This window comes from Euleptes europaea, chromosome 8 (assembly GCF_029931775.1).
Source record: "Euleptes europaea isolate rEulEur1 chromosome 8, rEulEur1.hap1, whole genome shotgun sequence".
Classification (NCBI taxonomy): Eukaryota; Metazoa; Chordata; class Lepidosauria; order Squamata; family Sphaerodactylidae; genus Euleptes; species Euleptes europaea.
The window spans coordinates 26541436-26564127 of record NC_079319.1 but is presented as its reverse complement, the minus strand read 5'-3'; the positions used below and the strand labels follow the sequence as shown (position 1 = coordinate 26564127).

At 44.2% G+C, this 22692-nt stretch overlaps 1 protein-coding gene across 1 annotated transcript in view; it reads left to right on the top strand.

The window, feature by feature from the left end:
* The first annotated feature begins 11086 nt into the window (after positions 1-11086).
* Positions 11087-22692, top strand: part of SDC2 (syndecan 2) — an 88134-nt gene continuing 76528 nt past the window's right edge. Inside the window, exon 1 of the mRNA XM_056854005.1 lies at positions 11087-11151. Within this exon, the coding sequence (XP_056709983.1) occupies positions 11092-11151 (60 nt within the window). The 5' untranslated portion in view covers positions 11087-11091. The remainder of the gene's footprint in view (positions 11152-22692) is intronic.

The following is a 22692-nucleotide window of genomic DNA, read 5'->3' as shown; positions in this document are numbered from 1 at the left end:
GGCACCTAAGCTAGTTGCCCTGGTCCATTTCATTTATTTGTCTAGCAATTTATATTGTGTTTTCCAGCTGGATTAAAATCTAAATTAATAATTAAATGGACAGGATCTCCATTGCTTACACTGGACAAGTTGTTTCAGTACATCCAGACTCCTTAACCCACCAGTTTCTCCATCCTATGATGAAACCTGCCTGTTCACATCACTGATCAGCATGAATATTCAGGTACATGGTTGTGTTTCATGTCAGAGAAGGACTCGAGGGTGTTTACCTGCCTTTTCCCAGGACAGTTGCTCATCTCATTCTGTTCCAAGAACAACCAAATGATGCAACTTATTGTGGTTGCACTGGTTGCACAGGAGACCCCCCCCACACACACACACACAAGGGTTACAGGGACAGCATTAGGGCTTGTAGGATTAGTTCTTTGGAAACAGGAAGGGGGAACTTCCAGAATTCTATGGAGCGGCTGCCAGTCAACACCTTCTTCTCATACCACATTTTTATATGTGTGCCTAAGATCGTAGCAGTGACAAAGAAGGATGTTACACCAGTGCATGTGTTGGGGAGCCACAATTGGCTGCTACCCCTTGTAGGTTTGCTGCGGCATAGTATGTGAAACAGCCACAAGTTATTGCAATGAGTTATATTATATAGTAGGGTGGTGTGCTTAGGGAGGGAAGGCAGCATGGTATAGCCCAATCTCCGCAGATCTCAGCAGCTAAGCTGGGTTGGTACTTGGATGGGAGACCATCAAAGAAGGCTCTGCAAAGGAAGTCAATGGCAAACCGCCTCTGCTTCTCCCTTGCCTTCAAAGCCTCTTGCGGGGGTTGCCATAAACCAGTTGCAACTTGCATTTATGTGTGTGTGTGTGTGTGTGTGTGTGTGTATGTAGTGAAGACTGAGCAGTGTGTTATATAGGGAGGTATATTATTGACGCATGAGAGTCACCCAACTTTCTGGATTTGCTCATGAACACGTGAAACTGCCTTCTATCGAGACAGATCATTCGCTCTGTCGAGGTCAGTTTTTTTTGTTCTGACGGGCAGCAGTTCTCCAGGATCTCAGGATGAGGTCCTTCACATCACCTCCCACCTAAGCCTTTTAACTAGAGATACCGGGAATTGAACCTGGGATCTTCTGCATGCCAAGCAGACACTCCACCACTGAGCCATGTTATCAGTTATCTCTTAGTACTCCAGTTATGTTTTCTCATGGAAATTAGGTATCTCCAGTTTCCCTTTCTGGGCAGCTGTGTGAAAAATGGAAAGGCAGTGCCACATCATCAGTGCCCATTAGTACCTGATGTAGGCTGAGCATCAGAGAAACATTTTACACCAAAAAAGAAGCAGACCAAACACAACAAACATCCTTTACACTAAATAATCTGCAATACAGACATTGTTTTCTCTGCAAATTATTTATACTGCCCCCAAATTCACCATTTCTGCCATATTTAGACTTCTTTAAATTTTCCAGGATCACCACTGGCTTATCCAAGTCTACTACAAATTGCCAGCAATAGAATAAATGGAGAAAGCTACTATTTCAAACAATCCCATGAGATACTTTGTCGTCTTCAGTTCATCCTTTCTTTCCACACCTGGTAATTCCATTTTCAGTGCTTGGGTAAAAAAGCTAAAAGAACACTGCTGTTCTGGAATATTTTTAGAGATCTATGTTTGCACAGAAAAGACAGATGATTGTTGCAACGTTGCGTTACAAACGTCTGTTCTCATAAATTTGGGATATACTAATCATTTCCATAATGTTTATAGTTATAATGTTATAATTATGCCATCATCTAAAAAAATATCTACCACTTTCCTCTAATTCTTTGTAGAAGTTCTGAAGGAGAATTGAGAATCTTTTATTTCTTTTTATGTGGTTCTTGCTCCAGCCTTCTTCCATTCCCACCGGAAGGAAAACCACTGGTGGTTTATACAACAAATGTTGAGCAGTGCTAAATACATTTGCACTGCCTCTTTTATTGCTGTGGCAAGGAGCTCAGATCCTCTCTTTACACTTCTCCAGATGCTGCAAGGCCAAAGAAATCTCAAAGCTTGTTCGTGGGCTGAAAGAGATGAGCCTGGGTCAACATTTTGTTTCCTGTTCAGACTTCTGCCCTGCCTCTTCTTTCCTTTTATAGCTCAATCACTCTTACGCATACTTCTTTGGAATTAAGTCCCACTGAATTCAATGGGACTCACTCCCAAGGACAGAACTACAACCTTTCCTAAGTTACAAGGGCCCTCTAGAAATTTCATACACAAAACCCAAGGATTAGGAAAGTAATTTTTAATAACAGCTCAGCTGTCGTGGATTCAACCCCTCATGGACTTTTCAAGGCAAGAGGCATTCAGAGGTGGTTTGCTACTGCCTGCCTCTGCGTAGTGACCCTGGATTTCCTTGGTGGTCTCCTATTCAAATACTACCAGAAAGACTCTGCTTCTAAGATACAGCAACATCAGACTAGCCTGGGCTATCCAGGTCAGGACATATATATATATATGTGAGTGAGTGAGTGAGTGTGAGAGAGAGAGACCTCATTTTATTGCGCTTCACTTTATTGCACTTCGCAGATACTGCATTTTCGAGCAAGTCCATCGATGCCATTTTCCCAACAGCATGTGCTCACTTCATGTCTCTGTAATTCTCGCAATATTTCAGACTTTTTCATTATTATTACAGTACATTTTTAGACATAATGCACACTTAATAGACTACAGTACAATGTAAAGATACCTTTTATATGCACTGGGAAACCAAAAAATGTGTGTGACTTGCCTTATTGCAATATTCGCTTTATTGCGGTGGTCTGGAACCAAACCCGCAATATCTTTGAGATATGCTTGTATATACAGTACATATCACATGCACACATTAAGGTCTGAGACAGTTATTGCCAAATAAACTGAACGAGCGATTTCCATAAATCGCCATAAGTCGGCTGCGACTTGAAGGCACTTTACACACACACATCAATGCTTTTGGAAGTGGGCAGTACTTAGAAGGGAACCTGTGTAATGCCATTTTACGTGGCACATTTCTCCATGCAGGCTGATAGTTAGAGGCCATTTGCATTCATTGCACTGCATTTTAGAATGTGGTTTTATTTTTTATTTTTTAATTTGTTAGCTGCCTGGTGGCCCTTGTAAGGACAGAAATGTGGGATATGAATTTTGGTGATGATGATGATGAAGGGTGAAACCCAGATCCTTGTCTTTTGCTGTTCTCATGTATATCCCATGACTTTCATTCTATCTTCCCAACAACACTGGTAGGTGGGTTAGGCTGAGAGTGCGTGAGTAGCCCAAGGTCACCCAGCCAGCTTCCATGGCAGAGTGAGGATTCGAATCAGGGTCTCTCAGATCCTAGTGGAACACTCTAACCACTATATGACAATGGCCAAGGAAAAAGTACACATGAGAAAGCATTTGAAACAAGCAGACTCACAGAATGGAATGAATATGTCTAAGTGGCTCTCAGGATTGCTAGGTTCCTCTTCGCCATCGGCGGGAGGTTTTGGGGGTGGAGCCTGAGGAGGGCTGGATTTGGGGAGGGGAGGGACTTCAATGGCATGGAGTCCAATCGCCAAAGCGGCCATTTTCTCCAGGTGAACTGATCTCTTATCAGCTGAAGAATAATTGCAATAGCAGATCTCCAGCTAGTACCTGAAGGTTGGCAACCCTACTCTCAGACCTCGTTCTTACATTCAGCAGAATCAGTGCTAAAAAACAATTCCCAGGCTGCACCTCTTCAGACAACAGGTGTAGGCTGGCATGTCTGAATGCTCTCTGCCTGGTGTATAACAGTCATTGTCCTAGTGGAACCTGAACATACAGGAGATTTTACAGTTCCGCCATTCACATAATTGAATGAGACCGTTCTCATCATCCAGACCAGTCATCACCAACCACTTCTGTGTCAACAGGAGAGATATAAAGTAGATAAGAGAGTGAGGAATGAAGTGAGGAAAACGTTTTTATATATACAGGGGGTGACACAGAAATTAATGGCTGAACATTTGGATCCCAAATGCCCCAGGCAGGCCTCCTGCTTCCTCTTGGAAATACTTTTCTGTCGCCTGTCTCTGATTACCCTGCCATTGTAGCTCTTATTGCACACTTCCATGGGGTGAAAAGCACTTTGTTTCTACTTTGTGCCGGGCCTCCTTCATGGCTCTCTGCCTGTAAAACCCCAGCAACAACAGGAGCAGGTGCTTGCACAATTCCCTGCGATAATGTGACACAGCTGTTGTGTAATTGGGCCACACGTTTTCTGCAGCGGCGTAGAACCCAGACTGCAGGCATGCAAAGGAAGCAGGAAGACAGAAAAGGATCCTAGGAAACTTATCATTGTGAGTCTCCTAACGAGACAACAATGCTTAGCATTTATATAGCACCATAGAGGGTTATTCACAAACAGGATCTCAGTAATCCTGGACAGCGGGTCAATATTATTTATTACCCCTCCAGTGTAGATTGGAAGACCTAACAGAGCAGTGGCTTGCTTGAGGCTATTTGATCAATTCATATATTTGGACAGAGTTTGGGTTTGGGGGCTCTGCACTTTACAGGGGACTTTTTAAAATCATTTTTCCAGGACATTCTTCTCCCTCCTGCTGCCCATTCTACCTTCAACCTATTTTTATTGCCTGGGGTGGGGGAATCACATACATGCTAATTTGGAACTGGCTTGAGGATGCAAGGCCATGAAGGCAAGGGTTACAAAGCCCTCCCTCCTGGTCCCCACCAATGGTAGAGCACCTGCCAGGCATGCAGAAAATCCCAGGTTCAATCCCTGACATCTCCAGTTAAAAATGACCAGGCAATAGGTGATGTGATAGACCTCTACCTGAGACCCTGGACCGTCGCTGCCATTCTGAGTAGTCAATACTGACCTTGATGGATTGATGGTCTGATTTAGTCTAAGCCAGCTTCAGGTGTTCACTCACACCCCCAGTGTCTGTGGTTTGTAAAAGAAAAACTCATCCTTGAAAATAACATATTCATGTGTCACATGTAGTTCCACCCATGCATAATGCCATTATTTCATAGTGCCCATTATTTCATGTTACTTTTTACTCACACTGTTCAGGAGAGCTTTGAGGATGGGTGATGTGGTCCCACAAAGGCAATACATTGCCGTACAGGATTACTCATACCCTGTTTGTAAAGAATAATCTACAGTGATACATAACTGCTAAGCATTCTTTGTTAATTTCAAGAAGTTCTTGCTTATTTAAGGGAGGTACCTGATCTGGATAGCCCCAGACTAGCCTGATCTCATCAGATCTCAGATGCTAAGCAGGGTTGGCCCAGGCTAGTATTTGGATGGGAGACCTCCAAAGAATACCAGGGTCATGATGTGGAGGCAGGCAATGGCAAACCACCTCTGAATGCCACTTGCCTTGAAAACCCTATGGTGTTGCCATTAGTCAGCTGTGACTTGACAGCAAAAAACAACAAAAAACAACCAACAACCCTGCTATAACAGTATAAAAGAGCAAGAGTCCAGCAACCCCTTAAAGACTAACAAAATTTTCTGGCAGGGTATGAGCTTTCAAGAGTCACAGCTCATTTCTTCAGATACAGCTAGAATGTGGATCCATCTATCCTTAAGTTTCACTCTTCTCTACTTAAGGATAGATGGACCCACATTCTAGCTATATCTGAAGAAGGGAGCTGTGATTCACCAAAGCTCATACCCTGTCAGAAATTTTGTTAGTCTTTAAGGTGCTACTGGACTCTTGCTCTTTTCTACTGCTTCAGACAGACTAACCCATCATGATCTAATCCTGCTATAAGTAGGTGAAAAATGTTGAACTTCCAAAATATTTTTGTAGGTGATATTCCAGTCTGTTAAAAACTCCCTGAGAACCTAAAACCAGCACAGCATCCAAACAGAACTTTATCCCTGCTCTGATAGCCTTCTATTTTAAAGGGTTTTGTAAAAGTTTGAAGGAACATTCAAAGCCGGAGTTCTTTACCTGCAGTTTGAAGTGGTATGGTCCATTCTATCACCTCTGCATTTGACCACTTCATTCTCCTGGCCTAAGAGTCTGACTTAGATCACTTCCCAGAACCCTGAATCATGCATGGTTGCAGACGTGCAGGGGTTAGGGTTGCCAGCTTCCAGGTGGGGCCTGGGATTCTCCCAGAATTACAACTGAGCTCCAGACTACAGAAATCAGTTCCCCAGGACAAAATGTCAGCTTCAGATGTGCTACAACTCCCCATTGACTATATGCTCTCATAGCCTCAGGTCATATACTCATTGGAAGTCAGAGCTGAATTTGCATGCTGAAGTGGCACAAGCTACTGTTTTCTACTACGATGATAATCTGATGTTATTACTTACTTATTTTGCTCATTTCCTCAAGGCAAGATGCATTTTTCGCTGCTGCCAAGTTTGTCCAGTGAGTTTCCATGGTAGCTCGGAGGTCCTACATCCTAGTCTGACATTCTAACCACTACATAACCACATGGGCTCATATGAGGTGGGACCTCCACATGGAATCATAGAGTTGGGAAGGGGCCATACAGGCCATCTAGTCCAAACCCCTGCTCAATGCAGGGTCAGCCTAGAGCATCCCTGACAAGTGCTTGTCCAGCCTCTGCTTAAAGACTGCCAGGTCAACTGACAGCAGTTTAAAACTTCTCACATTGTGGTTACGGTACTCTCATAAGAGAATTTCTGATCGATTCACAGTGGTTAGGATTCCTAATGTCTTTGTCAATGCCTTCTGCCAATACTACGAACAGTATAAATAACATGAGCATTCAGAACCCAGTGGGAGACCTCTCTGTCTTCTGGAACACTCTCCCGCTGACTTAAAAATCACCATTATTTACAAAAGAATGTCCAAGGGAGACCTCAGTATGAAATTGCTAAGCTAGAATCTATCAGGAACTAGAATCTATATGAATTTAGGCATTAACTGAAACCAAAGTTTTCTCACCTTTAGTTGTTAAGTTAGTTTCGCAAAGTAAGGTGTCTTATGTTATCACCAATTTTTGCTGTTGTGAACCATCACTGTGGTTATCTCGTTTACATTTGAAGTTGACATAGAGATGTCCTTTAGGAATGTTATGACCTCTTGGCCCCACAGTTGTATTTTGACCTCTCTAAACCTGCCCATTATCTGCCGACTGAGGACATACTTCAAGTATCCACTCTAGCAAGCTCACTATTTCCAGAATGTTTATGCCACAATAAATAGCGTTGCCAACCTCCAGGTGGTAAAACAATCTATGCTGAAATAACAAAGTTAGTTGCAACAACCAGCATATGGGCTCAAATTGAAAATAAGTGGTGTACAAAATACTATACCACTATATCACTACACTCTATAATAATGAACATAAACTAATTTGATAGCAAAAATGGGTATTATCGTCATATTTAATAACCTAGAATGGTGTTAATTTCACACACATATATTACATGAACATAAACACAATCCCAAAATACCATTAGGCACAAAATAAAAGTCCAAGCAAGTAGCTATCACATGGACAAATAACTACAGTCCTATAAATGTTCAATGCCGTATTCAAACGGAGAAAAACAGAAAAGAGAGGAAAAAATTAGTCCCGTGGCCAGGAGGGTGCAGAGTCCAGAAGGACTTTGTGTGAAATTAACACCATTCTAGATTATTACATATGACAATAACACCAATTTTTGCTATCAAATTAGTTTATGTTCATTATTATAGAGTGTAGTGATATAGTGGTATAGTGTTTTGTACACCACTTATTTTCAATTTGAGCCCATATGCTGGTTGTTGCAACTCCAGGTGGTGGCTGGAGATCTCCTGCTATTACAACTGATCTCCAGGCAAAATAAACCAGTTTCCCTGGAGAAAATGGCCGCTTTGGCAATAGGACTCTATAGCATTGAAGTCCCTCCCCTCTCCAAACCCCACCCTCCTCAGACTCCACCTCCACAATCTCCAGGTAGTTCCCAAGCCGGAGCTGGCAACCCTAACAAACCTCTTCGTCTTCCCTGTGCCACAAGACTCCTTTGTGCTTTTAGTGTGAACTCAATATTTAACCGGATTGTGTTCAAGAGTCAAAGGCCATTTGTGCAGGGTCAATTTTGATGTTTGCTCAAAGCTCCTTTTTTAAATGCTACCTTTAAAATGCCTATTCACAGTCTCCACGCAAAACGAGAAATTACACACACACTCGCCTGCTTCTTCCTTCCTTCCATTAGCAACTGCCCTTTGCATAGCTAACATGCGGCTGTTATTTTGCAAGCTTCCTTGAGGGGATTCTTCCACGCGGGTCGGAGCAAACAGAAACGGTCACGTTAAAGGGGCTCTTAAGAAACGCGAAGCAGGTATGCGCCGGCTTTGCAGTCACTTCCTGAATGACGGTTCAGCTAGGGGTGCCAGGTCCCTCTTTGTCATTGGCGGGAGGTTTTGGGGCGGAGCCTAAGGAGGGGGGTGTTTGGGGAGGGGAGGGACTTCAATGCCATAGAGTCCAATGACCAAAGCGGCCATTTTCTCCAAGCGAACTGTTCTCTATCGGCTGGAGATCAGTTGTAACAGCAGGAGATCTGCTATTACCTGGAGGTTAACAAACAACCTATGCTGAAACTTAATGTAGTTGCAAAAACAACAGCACGAAGACTCATATACAAAGTGAATTACACTTATTATAAGCAATCCAAAAAGATTTATATATATATTTTTACACATGTACTTATGTACTTATCAAATATGCATATTTTTTTGCAATTACCTGGAGGTTGGCAACCCTAGGTTCACCATGAAAAACCTCAAAAAAGAATCTGCGGGGCGCTTCAGCCTGGAACACGCTGCTAATTAACAAGCATAAATGGCCAAAGCTAAACCCCATGATGAATGGGTGCACGTGTGTTTCCCCCCCCCTCCTTTTTGGCCGGAGTTAGGAAATTCCTATGTTCATGGAAGGTTTTGCCTTGGATTTGCCACTCTTTAGATGCACTTTTTCCCCATCCCTATTCTCAAAACTCAACAATAAGCCGCCATGCAGAGTTTTGAGAATTCAGATGGGGAAAATGTGCATCTAGAGCACTGGTTCCCAACCAGGGGTCCATGGACCCCCAGGGGTCCGCGAGAACTAAATTAAGGTCCACGAAACAAAGTTATAAACCCATAATAAATTAATATTTTCAATTAAAAGTTCTCTATTATATATATATATATATATGTGTGTGTGTGTGTGTATTATATATATTATAATTATATATATTATATATATATAATTATATATATTATAATTCTAAGTTTAATGTTTAACTAACATTATGTTATAATGTTTAATAACTGTTAACATAATGTTTAACTAACTGTTAACTAACAGTTATGATTAAATAGGGCAAGAGTCCAGTAGCACCTTAAAGACTAACAAAAATATTTTCTGGTAGGGTATGAGCTTTCGTGAGCCACAGCTCACTTCTTCAGGTATCTGAAGAAGTGAGCTGTGGCTCATGAAAGCTCATACCCTGCCAGAAAATAGATTTTTGTTAGTCTTTAAGGTGCTACTGGACTCTTGCCCTTTTTGACTACTGCAAACAGACTAACACGGCTACCCACTGTGAATTATAGTTACGATTAAAGTTTATTTTCAAATTCTCAGAATTGGGGTCCCTGCACCGAACAAAAAAGTCCTAGTGGTCCCTGGTCAAAAAAAAGGTTGGGAACCACTGATCTAGAGAGTGGCAAATCCAAGGCAAAACCTTCCATGAATAAATGGTTGTATTACAGCCTGCCTGCATCCTTTATCCGAGGCAAGGCGAAGGGCCCGTGCGGGGGGGGGGGGAACGGCGAGCTTTGGGAAAACGCCCCGCGCCTCGCCCTCCCTGGCCGGCTCTCCGCCGCCAGCGACATCCAAGGCGGCTGGAGGCAGCCGTTCACACACGGAAGGTTTCGCCGCTCTCTGGATGCGCGTTTTCCCCCTCCGAATCCTCAAAACTCTGCACGGGGGGGGGGGGCTTATGGCTGAGCGTTGAGGATTCGGAGGGGGGGAAAGCGCATCTAGAGAGCGGCAAGCCCGGACCTGGACGGCCCAGGCTAGCCTGATCTCACCAGATCTCAGAAGCAGAGCAGGGTCAGCCCTGGTTAGTATTTGGATGGGGGACCACCAAGGAAGTCCAGGGTTGCTGTGCAGAGGAAGGCACTGGCAAACCATCTCTGGTCGTCTCTTGCCATGAAAACCCCCCAAAAGGGGTCGCCATAAGTCAGCTGCGACTTGACGGCACTTTACACACACACAGACACACACAGAGGTTTTGCCTTGGATTTGCCACCCTCTAGATGCACATTTTCCCCAACTGAACTCTCAAAACTCTGCATGGCGGCTTATGGTTGAGTTTTGAGAATAGGGATGGGGGGGAAAAAGTGCTTCTAGAGAGGGGCCAATCCAAGGCAAACCCTTCCATGAATAAATGGCCCCAGAGCGCCAAGCCCAGGCGAAACCTGCCGCGCTGCAAGGGCCAGCGCGAGGGAAACGCGGGCCGGGAAGGGATTAGTTTGGCTTTGCAAGGAGGCGAGCGGCGGCCGGGCCTCCCCTCCCTACTGGCTGGACGGCCTGCCAATCCGCGCCCTAATCCTGCAGGAATGTCCCCGGGCTTGAACTAGGGAGCCGCGCCGCCGCTCGCGCCACACGCTGCGCCCACCGCCGGCCCAGCAGCCCCGGGAGCGGCCGCTGCCTGCAAACCGCCCCCCCCCCGCCCCTGCAGCCGCGGCTCCTTTGCACCTTTGCAGGGGCGAGCGCCTCCTGGGCCGGGCTTGGAGCGGGGGAAAGGCGGGCGACGCCGGCCGCGCTCCCCCCCCCCTTCCCCTTTGCTCCCCACAGGCGAGCCAACTCCGCCCTGAAGCTGGTGGGCTCGGAGCGAGCGAGCGAGCGAGAGCGGCGGCAGTGCGGGAGCGGCGAGAGGAGCAGGCAGGCGAGGGGGGCCGTCGAGTCCGCCCAGGGACCCTCGCAGGAGCTGCCCGGAGACCCCCCCCCTTTCCTCCCCCCCCCCCAGCACCCCGTTGCTTTTGGAGCCTGGCTGGGGCCGCGCGCCGGTGTCCTTGGGTGGCTGCAAAGCGCGCGGGGATAATGTGGAACGTGTGGATACTGCTGGCGTTCGCCTCGATAGCCCGCGTCGCCGGGGAGACGGTAAGACCCCCCCCCTTGTTTTTTTGGAGTTGTTTTGCTTCGAGGGGAGGGGTGGGGAGCGGGCCGGGGGGGTGCATCGGGTCGCTCGCCTCTGGCTGCCCGGAGCAAGCCTCTCCCCCCCCTCCCTCCCTCTCCCCCTCCCCAAGCCCTTGCAGCAAACCCCGATTGCGCTCTGCAATGGGCTCGACGGATGCAGATCGACACCCCCCCCCCAAAAAAAAACACGCACACCCCAACGCCGGGAAGAACTTCGCCGCACTTTTCCAACTCGCCAGGACCCCCCCCCCCTCCGCCCTTGCCAACGTCGTGTTTTGCGGCGAGGATTGTCAGCGGAGGTCCCCGGGGCTTTTCGTCTTGCTGGGGACGGGCGCGTCCAAAACAACGCTGCCTTCCCCGCTTTTTGGATCGGGGGGAGAGGAGACGGTTAGAGGCTGGGCTGAATGGGGAGCGGGCGAGGGGGGGGAAGGAAAGGCAGAAGGATGAGACGCCTCCGCCGTTCCCACATCTGCGGCGCAGAAGTCTGCTGAGGTCACTGGCAAAGATCAAAACTTTTTAAGTCGGAAGGGGCGCTTTGCCCATTCGCCTTTATGCAGTGGTATGCGAAACTGGAAGAGGGAGAGCGTCCCCTTGTATTTCATGGGGGCAGTGGTCCCCCCCCCCCATCAAGGCCAGCATTTTGCAGGCAGGGACATAGGATAGTCTGGACTTCCAGCCTTTGATGCTTTGCTGGGGTGCTGGCTGAAGTTCTTCCAAAAGTGACTGAAATCAGAAACACGTCCTGCTCCATAAACGGGCAGCATCTATAAACCGACTGTGAAAACAGAACTTTAGAAAGTGAGTGTGTTGAGGATGAATTTCTGGGCTGTGCTCTGTTAGTGCAGGAGGAAAGTTTAATAGTGTGTTCCAAAGGAAATCTGATGTTGCTTCAACTTGTCGCTTTCCTAGGAGGACTGGAGGAGAACATGATATGATGGGGATTCCAAATGTACTCATTTGGGTGGGCAGAATTTGAAGATTCGGAATCGATTTTTGCATTTGAGTCGATGGATCGGAACTGAAGCTTGGATTGTGGGATGCCCACGCACCCAACACACATAAAGGACATCAAGAGTTAAACATTTCCCCTGTGTTATTTCAAGGAGAATGGCTGGCCTTATGGGAACACTGGATGGCGGAGATTGTCAAAAAAAGTTACTTTCCCTCTTGGGAAATCATTTGGCAGTTGACTAATAAGCCTTTTTTTTAAAAAGTTAGAAACGGAGAAGGGATTCCTCTGGGCGGTAACTATGGTACTTACCCAGGGTGGTGGAAGACGTTTGGTCTTTTGGTTGTTGTAGTTTTGCAGGGTAGCCTGCATACAGCATTAGTTCAGCGTACACTTCTGCCTTAAAAAGCCAATGTGTTTTATGCTGCTTGTGCAGTAGAAACTCCAGTCTCCCCTCTAGTGACTATGCAAGAGGAGTAAGGGGGAAAGTCTCTTGGCAAAATAGCTCAAATCCCTGCTGGTTTCTGTTGCCAGACGTGCTCACATGAGAATTGTGTAGTTCAGCTGCCGATTTCATGCAGTGTGTATTGTGGCTCCCCTCTTGCCGACTGCTTTAGCGTATCTGTAAATTATTTGTGGAAAAACAAAACCCAGTTGTACTACTTACAGCTGTATTACCTCTTTCTTTCTTTCTGTTTTTGTTTTGGAGTTGTTCAAGGTATAAGAGTGGTTCATTCATAACTTCTTGGATCTGTGAAATCTGCAAACAACATGAGTTGCTATCTGAGGGTGGCTGTTTGCATCTTCTGTTCTGTAGGAAGTCTTCCCTATGTACAACAAGGGCATCAGAACTACTGAATAATAATGGTGAAGCCAAGTTGAAATAATACTCTGAAGTGGCGAGGGCATAACATCAGCACAACTGCTCTCCCCCCCCCCCCAGTGTTTGATGTGGCTTTAATTTCTCCTCTGTTCATTTAGCGTTTGGTTGGTTTTCTAATTTGGGAGCTTTTTTTTTTTTTGGGTCGAAAGAAGAAGGGGCTTCCTGTCTCTGTTTGGCTTAGAATCCTTGAGAGAAACATTCCAAGCAATCTTGTGTCTTAGTCACAGGGAGAAGGAAAAACAACAGCTTCTCTGTGGTTGAAAAGATCAAAATACTGAGTGTATGCCCTTTTCCAACTAATGTTTTTACAGACTTTGTGGATGCTGTTGTTAGTGGCTTTCATGAGTTCCTAAAACAAGCAGCCTGATCCTATGCATGCTTACTTGGGAAATAAATCCTGCTGAGTTCTTTGAGGCCGACTCCCAAGGAAGTGTGCATAGGATTGTTGTCTAAGTGCAATCCTGCGCATCAGTGCCTGGATCTTAGCTGAGACCGGCTGGATGGATAGCTGCATGAGCATAGGATTGCATTAGGTGGCAAGCCTACCTACTCTTCCTTGAGAACAAGCCTGATTGAACCTTTGCATAAGCTTGCGTAGGATGGGGCTGTGTTCGTACCTCATTTGTTGTATTGGATCTGCCGCTGTCCTGACTGATCCTTGCTTCTTAACTGGGTGAATCTTTTAATGCTTGTTCTCATCCTCTCTTCATAAACCTGGCATCGTAATGAGTTTCAGCAGCTTCTGGCACTTTCCCGCATTGATAGTCGTGGAAGTGTGTTGACGCCGTTATGAGAACAATTGCTTCCAGATTTGTGAGTTTGGATTTTGTTATTAGCAGCGTGTTCTGAACGTCAAAATGCTTTGAAAGCTTGATTTTGCACTTAATGCAGCTGCTGCTGAAGCCATTATTTTGTCCTTCTCTGAAAGTGTAACTATCAAAGAGCCGCAGCAATTAGGAGTGCTTTTGCTTTGTGATTGGTATAATGAATGATTGAGGTTAGGTGGTTGAATTGGCAATGTCCTTTCTTTTCTTTTTTGGATGCAATGACTGAAAGGAAAAAAAAGAACGGATGGAAGAGGATTGTGTAGAATCAAAGCATGTTAAAGCAAATGACAAAACAGTCTTTGAAAATTCAGTGGCTGGCCAAACTGTACTGTCAATAAACGTGCATGGAGAGAAATACTTCCACACAACTGTCTCTGCTGTGTTGATCGGGATGGATGGATCAGATCAAGCTTGTTGGACCAAAAAGAAACTCGGAAAGAGTGTGTTTTTCCTTGTGGATGCCATCTTGGAGAGCCCTTTGGAGATCCATGGCTCTTGTGCTACTTGTTTTGATGAATGTTGGATCAAGTTTGAATTCTTGTATGGCCTGTTGAAATCAAAGGGACTTCTCAGTAAACCCACTGGTGATCCTGGTACAAGTGAGTAGAATCGCTTGACTGGGTGTCCCCCCCCTCCCCGGTCAAATACCAATGTTTTTCAACATGCCTTTGTGGACAATAAAAATAACTTGGGTGGAATTACGGTTCTTCCATTCATTAGAACAAACTCCATATGAATGATTCCTTTGAGTTAAAGTCCGTAAGACATTTTCTGTGGAGGATGCATCTGAGATTATTTTAAGTGTGTAATCTTGACTGAGCATCTCTATAGTTGGAAGTATCAGTTCTTGTTTCCAAATGTGCAAACAGATTGTAATGCTCCAGTATCATTTGATCTTAAAATTTGTACTGTCTAAATATGTTTGACTCGTGTAGCTCTTCCTTTTATCTTTATGGGATACAAAGTTCTAGCCAGCTAGAAAAGAAGGGAGGATTTATTTTGGCTGCCTTCACAAGAGAATTGAGGAATTACAGACGTTGTGGTGTGTTAAATGAGAGTGCTGTACAAGCATGTGTTGCAAAGAAAATTACATCGAGATTATAGTAAATGCTAAAAGCCATCATTTTGAGGTGACACAGTTGTGGTACTTGGCATCTAACCCAGAGACTATATTTGGACGTCTTGAAAACATACCACTTTGCCACATCATTTGTTCCAGCTGCACTGGGATTCTAGCAGGTAATATGATGATACTATTTCATCAGCCACAAATACAGGGTAGGATGATACGGCCGTTCTGTTGATGGATGATGACAGTTGCATTCTTAAGAACCCACCCTACCCATCCAGTGGAAGGAGTTTTGTGCCTCCTCTTTTATTGGTGAGTCAAGCTGGGGTTACGAATTGTCTGGAATGTGTTCAAATAGTGCAGAAGGCTTAAAGGCATATATGCACATCCTTCAGAAAGCAATCTGGATGAATTCAAAGCACCGCTTGAAGGCTCCTCTTGCAAGTATTTCTGAGAGTCACTGTGGATCTGCAATGCATAAAACGTAGGGCTCAATTACATGCACGTTATGTGTTTTTTTATATTAAGGCGAGGGCAGTGTGGACCAAGGGTGTAGCATATGGGGAGAGGGAATGAGTTTAACTCTATTACCCTGTGAAGTTTTCCTAATAACAGTTTGGGAAAGGGAGGGCAGCAACTGTTTCTGTTTTCCTTGGTTTGGCAAAAAAAAGTCTGGCACCATATTGTTTTCCCTGACCAAAGAAAAAAGAAATCATATCCCTTTTCTCTCCAGAAAAACAGGAGAACAGCATAGAGTGAAGAATTACCTTCCTATACCACATTCACAGCCCTGACCGGGATGGCCCAGGCTAGCCTGATCTCATCAGATCCCGGAAGCTAAGTAGGGTTGGCTCTGGTTAGTAGTTGGATGGGAGACCACCAAGGAAGTCCAGGGTCGCTATGCAGAGGCCTGCAATGGCAAATCACGTCTGAACTTCTCTTGCTTTCTAAACCCTATGGGGTTGCCTTAAGTCAACAGCAACTTGATGGCACTTTCCACCACCGCTTCATTTACCATTTCTCATTCCACTTTGGGTGGTTGACTTTTTTTGTTTTACATGAAGTAATGTTGGAAAATATGATTCTGGATCTCTCATTTAGTGTAGCTCATCCCAAAGGCCAAAGATAAACATAATGCAGAAAGGGAACTTGCCTTTTCATGGATACAGCATCAGCTCTGTTTGCTAAGATCTGACTAGCATACCACTTTATTGAATGGGGATATGTCTGTCTTGCAGCTTGTAGCTCAACTGCTGCTGCTGCCTTCTCCTCCATCTAGAAAGTAACTCATCTTACAGAACAGACTGGAGGATGTTGTAATGCTGGCTGCAGGGCTCTTGGTTTCCTAGCCATGTGAGGAGGCAGCAATAACTCTGCTAGTGAGCAAGCAGGGAAGTGTAAGAATTATGTTTGTGTCTGATGTGCTGGTATGCACAAAAATAAAAATGGAGCTGGCAGGGCACACGCGCCGCGCAGGGCTGTGTGTTCCTTTTTCTGCGTTACATATGCCTTAGGTTGGATGCTTGACTAGGATATGCACCTGTGGTCTGTGGTAGCTTACTAGATATCAATGGAATTAAGCATCTTTTTTACAATGATTTTGCTGTTTTTATTTGATTTTGTTGTTGGAAGCTACCTTAAATTCTTTGAACCGAAGGGTGGGGGTTGATTTGTATAAAATAAATAATTGAAAGCAGAACTGCTAATTATGTGCCAACAATTCATGATGTTCCTAGGACTGTGGGTCTTTCAAGGTAAGAGATGAGCAGAGGTGGATTGCCATTACCTTCCTCTGGATAGCAACCCTGGACTTCCTTGGTGGTCTCTCATCCAAGTACTAACTATGACCAACCCTGCTTAGCTTCTGATGCAATCAGGCTAGTTAGGGCTATTCAGATTGGTTAGCAGAACAGAAACCTCTTTATTTTTTACTTTCGTAGCTGCGAATGGATAGTTAGCTAGGAATGGCAACACACACACCTCAAATTGACATATATCTCAAATTGACATATATCTCAAATTAGCTTCAGTTTTATATATCATGTTGGGCAAGAGAAGTTTCCTATTTAAAAATATGGAGGGGGAAAATGCTTAATATTGCTCTGGTGGGCGGAAGGAAGGAGCAAAGCCTCAAAATGCTGAAAGATCAAATCAAGCCTTTCTCGGTAAATTTGCAGAAGGGACACCTGCCTCCTACCTAGTTCAACCCTCCTCCCACCTAGGTTGCTCCTGAGAGTTGTGAAATACTTATTATTTTATTTATTTAATAGTTAAATTTCTAGCCTGCCCTCCCCAGTCAAGGCCAGGCTCAGGGCAGGTAACAACAATAAAATCCCCTATTACATACACATACACAATCATTAAAACATTTAAAATGATAAAATATACAGACTTACATTACATTTAAAACCATAGATGGCGCACAATTGATGCAGCACCCGCTGTGTCAAACAAGCAGGCGGGCCAGCCCCCTCTAGTACAGTTACACTGAAATACCAAAAAAGTATGGGGAGGAGGTAGGGAGTCCAGCATTGATAACACCTGTGGCTGTCCTTGGTTATAGGCCTGGTGGAATAGCTTTGTCTTACAGGCCCTGCGGAACTCTTTAAGGTCCTGCAGGGCCCTGGTGTCACCAGACAGAGCATTCCACCAGGGCGTCGAGGACAGCCACATACTCTTGGGGCCGGGGATCTCCAGCAGATTATTATCCATAGATCTTAATATCCTTCGGGGGGTGTACCAGGAGGGGCGGTCAAATGTTGGAACAGACTGGGATAATGCAGGAGAGTCTTCCACAGGAAGCAGAAATGCATGGACATGAACAAACGAAGCAAAAGATTTAGTAAGTCTTGGGGTGGTAGCTCAACCTTTGCAAGGGCTTGCCTTAGGCAAAGGGGGAATGAAGAACTTTTGCAGCTCTGGAGATATCTATCTTGTGTTTAAAGATTTAAAAATCCTTTCATTAAGCACTGCCTTCAAGTGACAGAAAGCAGGAATGACTTCTGTGACGTGTTCCTTGTCACTTCTGAAGCCACTTTGGATTTAGGTCGCAAGATGTTTATGGCTACCATGCTGGCCATTTTGATGAAAGTTTGTATTCCTTTTGGTTTGGGGGCGAGTGTTTAGATCGTCTGGATGATCTGACCACTCTACACTTAATGAAGATAAATGGTTCACTTTTGAATGTCCTTGTTTTTATGAAGTGTTGACCTAAGTGTGTACTTGTAGTATTGAAGTACTGCCAGATGACTCATGGTACTGAAGGAAGGATACTACATAGATGGAGAGTACAACTGGAAGTGTCTATTGGGCAAATGAAATGCTGGAAAGGATCTCCTGAGTCACAGACCTACTAACGCGTAGGAGTTCAAAGCACAAATAAAAATGGTGATACATATCAACACAGTAAAAGTTAGACTTTTAAATAAGACAGGTTTAAGCAGGATGCATATTGAGTTTACACCAGTTCAATTCTAAAGGCTTCTAGTATGGGCTATAGATTACTTACCCTCCTCTTCCAGGTTTAAAAAATACCTTGCAGTGTTCAAGTGATCATGGGAACAACCTTCAGTATATAACAAGAGTAATTTTTTAAAAATCCTGTTAAGCTCTGTTGAAATTCTTATATGCTTCTTGGAGCCTTGGTAGAATTTGAGTCTGAATTGAAAAATTCTCTCTTTCTAATTTAGAGGAAGGTTCTTTAAGAAAACTCCATAAGATCCAGTCATTTTTAAAATGTTCTGTTTTATTACTCTTAATGTGCATGCAACTTTTTTGATAATAGTAAAGCATGAGGAAGAGCGGATATTTTTGGCATTGGTAGCATCTTATTCAGTTCTTTTGTGTTAAACTGTTAGTGACTGTTGATCTCTAGGTAAGACAGGATGTATAAAAGGAAAAACATTTTAAAATAAATGGTGTAGTAAATGGGATTTCTCACACCTTCCTTCCTGTGGGAGCTTGTAAAAATTTTCTCTTATTTCCAACAACTGGCACATCTATAATGACTTATAATTAGATTATCTTTGTCAAATAGCTATTAATTACCCTGCAGGATAAGTTAACTTATACCGGCCACCAGTTCAAATGTTTTCCTTATGGCAAATAATGTTGTTGTGATCTGGAGATGGAATAAAAGAACACTTGTCTGAAAAGCAGTCTGTCATCTTATTAGATGTGACTGCTTAAAAGAAAGAGTGGCGTTGTTCTTTGAAGATGGAGAGGTTGTATTAGGTCTCCCCCCCCTTCCCCCCAAGGCCCTACTTGTATCCAAGTCATAAAGACCCTCTTTTTATGTTTGTGTCTCATCTGAGCTGCAGCGAGTAATGAGTGAGCAATTTGAGTTTGGTTCAAGACATATTACTGAGGTGGTATGACATGGTTTCCTGTTGTAGTATGGGAGAATTACTTCAGGCTGTTATGTGAACAAGATTTGCTTAGTTGTCCTCAGAAGGCGAGTGAGGAGGTTACAATTTGCACAACTGGCAATGTACTTGTAGTTGCACAGCTGATGCTCTGAAAACATGGTATTTCTAGTTCACATTGAAGTATAATTTAAAATCCTTTTGAGCAAAGGGAGACTAATATTTGACCGTATAACAATTATTATTGTTTGTCTGTTTTTATCCAGTGGTGTAGTCTCAAGGAACATCATCAAAGAAAATATTAGATACAACAATCTGCAAACGCCAGCTGTTTTCTGAAGCGGCTCTGGGGAAAACCATTGTACACCGAGTAAAAATCTTAAGGGACTCATTTCCAACAAGCTATGTGAATTGTTTTTTTATCTGGTTTAAATTTGCTAGGATGAAATATTAAGAGTTAGACAATAAGCAATCTCTGTATTAATATTGCATAAGTAACCTGTGCAAATTATACATAAAATTTACAATCCATTTTTATTTTTTTTAATTCCTGAATTAGTTTTCTTAGAAAATATTAACCCGATGGCATACGTTATCTATGGCCAAAGGTGAATTTATTTTAGTTTGTTTCACTAATATCTGTTAAACTTTATTTGAGTTGTGTGTTGAACACAAATACACACTTTGTACTCTCTCTCATTCTCACTTTCAAACACAGTTTATATGTGCCAAGCAGCTTCCAGCATATTGGAAACGAGGAGATCTAACTTTGAAAATAGTTCACTTTTTAATAAAGCACATTTAGCATAACTTTTTTTTGTTTATATTGGTGGCATGTATGGGCCTTAAACCACAGTTTGGTGCTCTGCTATGGATGAAAGAAAGCAAACCATATTTTGTGGGCTGGATGCAGCAACAATCTAGAGTGCCACAAAATCAGAAGTCCTTCAGTACTGAGCTGTGTAGGAAAAAAAGGGAAGAAATCTGAGAATCCCTCCCCAACGCCACCACTTATATACTGGCAAACTATTGTTTGTTGTTTTATCTCTTTTATCCCACTGACTTGGGCTTTACTTTAACAAAAAGCTACAGAAAGTTGTGCCGACGACAGAGGAAGTACTAAATTCATTCAATGTCAGACATTCTTTCAGCTCAAAATTTTTCCATCCCCACATGGGAAAGTTCTTGTATTTAGTCTCTTCTGAGGAGAGAGAAAGGGGTGGGTGTTGACAACTGAGAGCTGGTTAGTGGCTGCCTGGGAAAAGGTTCAGCACGTCTTCCTAACAATACGTGAGTCGGGCATCTGTTCCTTATGTTGCTTTCAGCCCTCTGTTCTGAAGTGTGGCACCTTTATTTATTTATTTTTAAAATGCACGGAAGAAAAAATGGCGCAAGTTACCATTATGTAACCATTATGTAATTGCAGCCAGCAAGCATTCACTAGAGCACGGGTGGGGAACGTCAGGCCCTGGGGCCGTTTAAGGTCCGTGAAATCATTTGGTCTGGCCCTTCATGGGTCCTGGCAGATCTCTAGCTCAGAAGGATCTAAGACTGGTGATCTGCCCCCTCCCGCGGACAGATCCCACGGACAGAGTTTGTTTTGCTGAGAAAAGGAACCTTTCCCCCCCCTTGCAGAGGAGTCATTAGGTATGGAGCTGCTAGGACTGCCCAAGAAACTGTTAACCCTTTCCCACCCAGGCCATCGAGAAACGTATTCCCTCTGTACTACAAGAGGGCTGGGGGCGGAAGTGGTAACAATGGAGGGGTTAAAGGAGGCAGGGCCAGAATGCATGGAGGGGGCAGTTCTTAGCCAGTGAGTCCTCATTTCATCCCTGCAGGCGGAGGTAGCAAGAGCCGGCTGTAGAATCTGGCCCCGACCATGCGGAGCAGGAGCAACTCTGGCGTGTGGCTGGACGGCTACACCCGGCTGGTGCAACAGACCATCCTGTGCCACCAAGTGGATGAGTGCACCACTGGTTGGATGCCTGCCTGCTTGCCCACACTGGGGGGGTGTCATCTGGGGCAGCTGCTTGCTTGGGGCTTGATAATTTTGGATGGCCCACGAATGATGTTATAAATATCCAAATGGCCCTTGGTGGAAAAAAGTTTCTCACCCCTGCACTAGAGGTACAGCATCCAACTCTGATTTCTCAGTAGGCGCTTCTTGGATAATATTGCCCACTGCGGGGGGAGGGGATAAAAAGGACTGTCAGCAAGAATGCTGTATTTACATATTCTGTCTCTTGTAAATGATCTTTGAGGTGGCTCACCAAACTAAAAGCTTCTTACTGATGTGCTCGGCTCTTCACTTTTGCTCATTCTGACCTGGCTCCGAAATTTTGCAAAGCTTGTTACACCCCTCTTGTGACAGCTCGTGCCTCCAGTTTTTCATTTTAATTGGTCCTGCGAAGGCAGACTTTGTGAATGGAGTTGGCATTGAGAGCAGTGGAGCCCACAAAGGGTATCATATACTTATTGTATCCAGTTTTACCTAATGTGTTTCCTGGCAAGGCCCAGTCTGATAATCTGAACAGACATATAATGTATGACCTGGTTGATCTTGGATTCAGTAAGATTTATTCCACAGCCACAGCTACAAAAATCGCTACAGTATATATGTGATTGCCTGGATTGCATAATTACATTTGCCTGTGCAAATATGGTTTGCTCTTAAGGGTGGGGAAGAATCCTGTGTCATTTGAGCAGTTCTCTTTACATGGATGGGAGGGAGAACAATATTGTATAAATTCAGGAATGAAAATTCCTGCAGTACTAGAAAGTATCAAGGTAAATCTTCTGTTCCCAACACACTTGGTAGTACTTTCTCTTCACTAGGAGCTGTATTCCAAGGCCCAGGGCTGTAAGTGTCTGGATCTTCTGTTTTCCTTTCACCTTATTTTCCCAGTTATTTAATTAATTTAAACTTTTATTTTCATTCGTACCCTACTTTTCTCCCCAATGAAAAACTGACAGGGTTGCCTCCTCCATTTTATTTTTACAACAACTATGTGAGGTATGGTAGGATGACAGAGCAACCAGCCCAAGGTCACCCTGCGAGCGTCTATGATGGAGCAGGGATTTGGACTTTATTCTCCCAAATTGTAGACACTCTAAACCATGCTTCAGATGTTTATTGAAAATGAAAGGTTTAACAAATGGGTGTGTGTGTGAAGTACCATCAAGTCACAGCCGACTTATGGCAACCCCTTATGGGGTTTTCATGGCAAGAGACTAACAGAGGTGGTTTGCCAGTGCCTTCCTCTGCACAGCAGCCCTGGACTTCCTTGGCGGTCTCCCCAGGGCCAACCCTGCTTAGCTTCTGAGATCTGACGGGATCAGGCTAGCCTGTGCCATCCAGGTCAGGGCAACAAATGGGTACAAACTTAATATTTAAGAATTATTGTGTTAACTGT